Below are 7681 nucleotides of genomic sequence, written 5' to 3'. Positions count from 1 at the left end.
ATTCTGAAGGAAAAGTTGATAACCTCTCAACAAGCCATTTTGTATCTGAAAATACTTGTGAATTACTTGGTATTCAAAATGTGTGGATGTCAGGGGGAAGTTGATGGGAGGGAGACATGGGGACTGGGAGTGAAAAGTGATTCCTTAACCATCCACCTGCATGTTCATGAGCTGTGTGCCCTTGACCCCTGGACACACCACAGACTCTCACTGTGGGCTCTGCCTCCCAAAATTTACAAAGGAAACCTGGGGTGGGTATTTTAATTGACCAGAGTCACAAAATGGGTAGGGCATCTGGCTTTGATACCATGACTGTCATTTAACCAAAAGGGAAACCGAGATGCAGATGAGGACAATAGTTTGAATTGTGGAACCAGAGCATCAACTTGGGTTTCGGACTTGACTCAGACCTAGCTAGGAAGGCAATTAAGCAGAGAGGTTAGAACGTAGGCTTTAGAATTAGAGCTGGATTTGAATTCCTCTCTGCTGCCTTCTAGCAGTATAACCTTGACCACTAGGCTCAATGGCTGTGTTTGCCATCTGTGCAAACAAGGCTGAAAATATCATCTACCTTCTAGCCTGGCCCTTAGTAAATGCTCAATAAATGTCACTGGCACCCATCCATGTGTTCATGACCACCCCCACACCACTCCTGTTGACCTCTTGTTCTGCCTAATTAATTCGCCACATGCTGACCTATGCTGAACAGTGTCCAGGAGCAGACAGTATGTGTTTTGCAGATGAGGACATCAAACTGAACAGCACTCTGTTCCTCTGGCCAGACCAGATTGAAGATGTCTTTGAAAGCAGCCGGAACTTGCTCCTGCACAAGAGGGATCAGGCAGAAATGGATCTGATTAAAAGGTAGCGGGAGAGTCTGGGATTGTTTTGGAAATGAGATCTGACTTCTTCACCCATGCTGCAGGTTCCTGGTTCTGTCTAGGGCCCCTGCCACCCCCAACTCTATGGCAATCTGTGGGTGAAGTCTAAAAGCAATTGGTGCAGAAGGAATGAGGGATGTTTTAAGACTGCTTCACTGTAGTAACCTCTGCTAACATCTTCCATTCCTGCCTTGAATAATTGGAATTTGGTGGTACAGAGAGAAAAAGGCAAAACTAGTTGCATGTAATAACAGCCTCCCCAGTAATAATAGTGAAATTGTCAGCCTTACACTGGAGACCACAGATCTGTAAGATATCAAGACAGGGATAATAAAGGCATGACAGGGTGACTGAGAAATTGCCTATTTTGCAACTGGTCTTGTTCAGAGATAATGTGGCTATAATCTCTTATTCGTTCATTATTTGTCAATTCAATTGGTATTTTTTATGGATTTTCATGACGTGCTATGCACTATTCTAGACATATATGTGTGTTTGGCTGCTAATAAAGATTTTAATCCAGTGACATAGAAAATACAGACATACCGACAAATCCGATAATGTCAATAATGTCAAGCGAAGTGAGCCAAGTGCCATGCACATGGTTTTTTTTGTTTGTTTTTGTTTTTGTTTGAGATAGAGTCTTGCTCTGTCACTCAGGCTGAAGTGCAATGGCGTGATCTCCACTCACCACAACCTCTGCCTCCTGAGTTTAAGCAATTCTCCTGCCTCAGCCTCCCAAGTAGCTGGGATTACAGCCACACGCCACCACACCCAGCTAATTTTTTGTATTTTTAGTAGAGACAGGGTTTCACCATTTCACCAGGCTGATATCGAAGTCCTGACCTTGTGATCCACCCACCTTGGCCTGCCAAAGTGCTGGAATTCCAGGGACACCCCACCCAGCCCTGGAAACAATTGTCATTTATGACGAGAGTTAGGAAGTGCCCATTTCTCCTTCTGAGGGGTGACTCTCAGCTTGATCTCAACCACTGGTTCCCCAGCTTTTGACAGCAGAGGCCAGCAGAGGTCTGCTCTTCTAGAAGCTCAGCAGGGCACCCCTGGGCTCAGCCCTCTCTTGGATGAACCTTTAAATCCTTATGTCCATCATTTTGCTTTAATCCTGGGAACAGCCTGTGAGATGGATGAAGCTCTATTCATGCATCCATCTATCTCATAAGAAAATAATCATGCTTCCTCTGCAAGAAACCTGGCTTTATTTTCCCAGCCCACATTAATGATTTTGGGGTTCCATGCCAGTTCTTCTCCATTCGCTGTCCCTACCCCACCCTCCGGCTCTGCACTTGGAAGGTGATGCCCAGTCTGCAGTGTTTGATTCTCTTTTCTGTTGGATCTGGGCTAGGCCCTGTCCATGGAGCCCTGCAGGAGGTTGGAGAGTTGCTAGTAGGCTTTTCTTCTACTCCCTCCCTGCCTGGCCCTGGGGCTTAGAGGCAGTAGCTGCATCCCTCTGATGTCAACACCTGCTCCTCCCTGGTTCCAGTTTCCCATTGTCCCCAGCCTGTGGGTCCTAATGGCTTCCCTCTGATGCTAGTCTCTGGGTGCCTTATTGTCTGCTATTTGTTCCTTTAATCCCATATCTCACCCCTGCAAGTAATCAATCCTTCCTTAAAGTATCTTTCTTTGAACATGGGAATGAATTGTTTCCTGCCAGAATCCTCCCTTATGCTCTAAGTGGTCCCACAAATACAACTCTTATTCAACCTAATTTCCTGAGTGCCTACTATTTGCTAATGATTGTATTATTCTATGGAATATAATATATTGGGATATATATACATATATATATAGGAATTTACGTGAAATATGTATGGAATTTATATGTGTACACACACATACACACAGCTAGTCAGACTTACAATGGTTCGACTTGCGATTCTTTGACTTTCTGATGGTGTGAAAGTGATACTTTGAGTACCCATACAATTATTCTGTTTTTCACTCAGTGCAGTATACAATAAGTTACATGGGATAGTCAACACTTTACTATAAAACAGGCTTGTCTTAGATGATAGCTGTGGACTAATATGAGTGTTCTGAGCACATTTAAGGAAGGCTAGGCTAGCCACGAAGTTCGGTAGGTTAGGTGTATTAAATGAATTTTCAATTTCCACTATTTTCTATTTTTTTTTTTCTTTGTTGAGATGGAGTCTCGCTTTGTCGCCCAGGCTGAAGTGCAGTGGCACTATCTTGGCTCACTGTAACCTCACCATCCTGGGTTCAAGCGATTCTCCTCCCTCAGACTCCTGAGTAGCTGGGATTATAGGCACACACCACCACACCTGGCTAATTTTTTGTATTTTTAGTAGAGGCAGGATTTCACCATGTTGGTCAGGTTGGCCTCAAACTCCTGACCTTGTGATCCACCTGCCTTGGCCTCCCAAAGTCCTGGGATTATAGCATGAGCCACCGCCCCCAGCCAATTAATTTCCAGTATTTTCAACTTACATTAGGCTGATAGGGATGTAACCCCATTGTAAGTCAAGGAGCATCTGTTTGTATGCGTGTGTTACGAGGACACGAAAGTACTTTGGAAACTATAATGTGCTCAGCAATTAGAAGAAATTAGAAACAATAGTAATATTTTAAGGTAATCACTGAGCTTACATGCTGTTGCCCTCTGGGAGGAATTCAAAACTGCTTTCATCAGAGATTTCTATGTGAGTATAGTATTTGGAGCTTCAGAAAGAATTTAATGATGTTTCATTAAATTTTCTTCAGAAAGAAAAGGCACTTAGCAGCACCTAATTGCATAGACAACAGGAGAAAAATAAGTTTTGCATCTGACTCAATGGTAGATTCTGTGGTTCTGGAAGTTATATTAAATTTAAGTGATGGATGACTCAGGGATGTGAGCTGCTGTTCTCTGCCATAAAAGGGTAATGGAAAACACTTTGGCATCCTGGACGAAGGAGGGAAGAGGGCTTACTTAGGGAGAGCACCCGAGATTGTGTTTCACCAAAGCCTAAAGATTCAGATAGAACATGGTTCCTTGTATATAGTGGATGTTCACCATTTTAATGGATGAATGAATGAAAGAAATGTTTTTACACTAAGGATATTCTTAAAAATGAACACCAACCAGAATCTAAAATTACGGCTTATTACAAAACAAAACTAAAAAGCTGAGAAAAGGAATGGAGGCCAGAATATGTAGCTCATGCCTGTAATCCCAGGACTTTGGGAGGCCAAGGCAAGCAAATCACCTGAGGTCAGGAGTTTGAGATTAGCCTGGCCAACATGGTGAAATCCCGTCCGTACAAAAAATACAAAAATCAGCTGGGCATGGTGGTGGTCACCTATAATCCCAGCTACTCAGGAGGCTGAGGCAGGAGAATGACTTGAACCCAAGAGATGGAGGTTCAGTGAGCCAAGATTGTATCACTGCACTCTAGCTTGGGCAACAGAGCGAGACTCTGTCAAAAAGAAAGAGAAAAAGGAAGAAGGGAGGGAAGGAAGGAAGGAAGGAGGGAGGGAAAGAAGGAAGGAAGGAAAGAAAAGAAAGAAAGCTCAAGTCAAACCACTTGAAAATAAATTATCTTAAATTGAGTTTAAGAAAAAAGCAACATTAAAACTGTCATAACAGAATTAAGTATTCTTAAGATAGCCAAATTTATGAAATGTCACTATAGCTGATCTCAGTGACAAGTTCCCTTGTTTGTTCAAAGAGTATTGATTATTTGCTATATGCCAGATGGTCTAACTGCTAAAGACACAACAAGGAATTAAGGAGACAAGAAACATATTTATTTTCTTGAGCAGAGCTGGGTTAAAAAAAATACAGGAAAATCTACTGTATTTATAGAGTTTACATTTTAGTGAATGTGAGCAAACACTTGTGTATTGACTATTGTATACTAGGCTCAATTCTGAGCTTTTTTTTGTTCTCGTGGACTTTAACTATTAAGCCGGTACTTTTTCTATCCTTGTTTTATGTACCCGAGGCATAGAGTTTAAGTAACTTTCCCAAGACTACTTAGCTACTAAGTGGCAAGGTAGGAATTTGAATCTAGCTTGTCTGGCTCAAGACCCTGTTCACTTGATGCTATATTATTCTACCTCATTAGAAAAAGGGAGCACTGAGACCTGCTTTGTTGATCATATGGATGAAATTGATAAATCTCTGGAAAGGTCACCCCTGATCACTCTAGCTACGGTAGTCCTCCATGTTTGTCTGCTAGTCACTCTGCCCTGTTTTATTTCCTCCAGAGCATTTATCACTAACAGAAATAACTTATTGTTTGTCTTGACTCTGGATTTATTCATCCATCCATCTATCCAGCCATTCATCCATTCATCCATCATCCATTCATCTATCATCTATCTATCTATCTATCTATCTATCTATCTATCTATCTATCTTTCCCTTCATACATCCATGTCTGTTGTCTAGGTCTCCCTCAATTAAAATACAAGCTCCATGACGGTGGAAAGCTTAATAGCATACTTCACAGATATATTCCTGATGCCTAGGGCAGTTCTAGAATGTATTAGGCACTCAATAACAAATGTCTAATGGCTGAATGGATAAACAATATGTATATGTGTACATATATCTTATACATATTTACCTGTACAGAAAAACACCGGGAAATGTTTAACCACCAATAGGCTCACAACAGCTCCATTTCTGGGAGGTTGTCTTATAGATAGTTTAACTTATTGTTTCATCTTCATTTATTTTCAGAGAGAGAGAGATAGAGATGGAGTGGAGAGGATGGGGGGGAGGAAATCTGCAGGTACCTGATCCAATTAACTGCAGGCTTAAATATGGGCAAGCAGAGCTGATGTTTTGAAAGTGTACAAAATGCAAAGTCCAAATGTGACCAGGCTGTCTTTACTTTCAGATGCTCAGAATTTGAGTTGAAACTTGAGGTCTACCACAAAGAACTGGAAGGTTTTAGGAAGCGTGAAGTGATGACTATGGAAGAAATGAAGCACAATGTTGAAAAGCTTAATGAGCTTTCAAAGAACCTAGATCAGGCGCTGGTGGAATCTGAGGTTTGGGATCTTGAGACGGGGACTTACGATGCTCTACTGCTCTGTCGGTTCTGATCCTTGCTTGTGTATTTCTGGTTTCTTAACAGCAACTATTAGGTGGATAGTATTGATTAACTCATTGGCCAGTTCTTTCATTGGTACTTTCTTTTTTTTGTAAGACAGGGTCTCACTCTGATGTCCAGGCTAGAGTGCAGTAGTGTGAGCTCAGCTCACTGCAACTGCCACCTCCTGGGTTCAAGTGATTCTCCTGCCTCACCCTCCAAAATAGTTGGGATTGCAGGTATGTGCCACCATGCCCAGCTAATTTTTTGTATTTTTAGTAGAGATGGAATTTTGCCACGTTGGCTAGGCTGGTCTTAAACTCCTGACCCCAAGTGATCCACCTTCCTCAACCTCCCAAAGTGCTGGGATTACAGGCATAAGCCACCATGCCCAGCTTATTGGTTCTCTCAGCTACCTTTTCACATCCCTTCTTGACACCAGACTTTTTCCTTAGTTACTGAGCACCCAAAGAAGAAATTACAATAAGGTTAATGCTCACATATATTAAGCATTTATTGTGTGCTTAGCAATGACGAAGAGCTTCATATGCGATATTTCATTTAATGCCTGTAACACATCTTTGGGTTAGGTACTGTTATTATCCTCACTTATCCCTGAAGTAAGAGAACTAAGTCTTGAAGAAGCTAAGTAACTTTCCCCAAAGGTCAGCTGGTAAGTTCTTTAACCATTAAAATTCTTACCTCCGGGCCAAGTCAGTATAAGGAGGTGACTTCATATAAGTAGCTAAAGTACATATGAAAATTATGAAACGGAGATATGGCTATCATAGAGTGGAAACAGAGATGAAAGGGCAAAAGCAACATTAAAACTGTCATAACAGAATTAAGTATTCTTAAGATAGCCAAATTTATGAAATGTCACTATAGCTGATCTCAGTGACAAGTTCCCTTATTTGTTCAAAGAGTATTTGTTATTTGCCATGTGCCAGATGATCTAACTGCTGAAGACACAACAAGCTGATTATCCTACAGTTTCAACCAGACAGACCTCAGCTGCCAACATCCTTGGAGGTGGCAGAGGGACATTCATGCTTGAGTTCATGCTTTAGTTTCCTCTCTTACTCTCCAGATGAATAAGCATTTCCTTCCACTTGGTTTTCAAGGCGCTGAGGAATTTGCCATGGTGCCTTCTAGGGTTTAGGAGAACAATTCATCCCATAAACCAGTATCTGCTTTTGCCTTGCAGTTGATCAATAAGGAGGAAGAGCTATTGGAAAAGGACAAGAGTACCTATCCTCTTCTGCAAGCCATGCTGACGAACAAAGTGCCTTATGAGCAGCTGTGGACGACAGCCTATGAGTTCAGCACCAAGTCCGAGGAATGGATGAATGGTATGCGGTGATCTCACTCTGCTGGGACAGATGGGGATGGGTGCAGGATCCACCTAGCCACTTCTGAAATACAGGTTGCACTTAAGAATCTGTCTGGACTTGGCCAGGCGCAGTGGCTTACGCCTGTAATCCCAGCACTTTGGGAGGCCGAGGCAGGCAGATCACGAGGTCAAGAGATTGAAACCATCCTGGCCAACATGGTGAAACCCCCTCTCTACTAAAAATACAAAAATCAGCTGGACATGGTGGCGCGCGTCTATAGTCCCAGCTAATTGGGAGGCTGAGGCAGTAGAATTGCTTGAACTGGGGAGGTGGAGATTGCAGTGAGCTGAGATTGCACCACTGCACTCTAGCCTAGCGCCTGGCGAAAAAGCAAGACTCTGTCTCA

The 7681-nt window shown here is 42.4% G+C and overlaps 1 protein-coding gene across 7 annotated transcripts in view; it reads left to right on the top strand.

Annotated features, from left to right (window-relative positions):
• Positions 1-7681, top strand: part of DNAH3 (dynein axonemal heavy chain 3) — a 237164-nt gene that overhangs the window by 53871 nt on the left and 175612 nt on the right. For 5 of the 7 annotated variants that reach the window (XM_037740562.1, XM_017534343.1, XM_017534342.1 and 2 more), the window contains 3 exons: positions 741-864; positions 5747-5900; positions 7149-7293. In XM_037740562.1, the coding sequence (XP_037596490.1) occupies positions 741-864; positions 5747-5900; positions 7149-7293 (423 nt within the window). Of the gene's footprint in view, positions 1-740; positions 865-5746; positions 5901-7148; positions 7294-7681 lie in introns of those variants that run through there. The other 2 variants (XM_037740566.1, XM_037740567.1) reach the window with 2 other exon arrangements.

Source organism: Cebus imitator, unplaced genomic scaffold (assembly GCF_001604975.1).
Source record: "Cebus imitator isolate Cc_AM_T3 unplaced genomic scaffold, Cebus_imitator-1.0 Scaffold85, whole genome shotgun sequence".
Taxonomy (NCBI): Eukaryota; Metazoa; Chordata; class Mammalia; order Primates; family Cebidae; genus Cebus; species Cebus imitator.
Note: the sequence above shows the minus strand (reverse complement) of the source record. Positions and strands in the feature narration are given on the sequence as shown.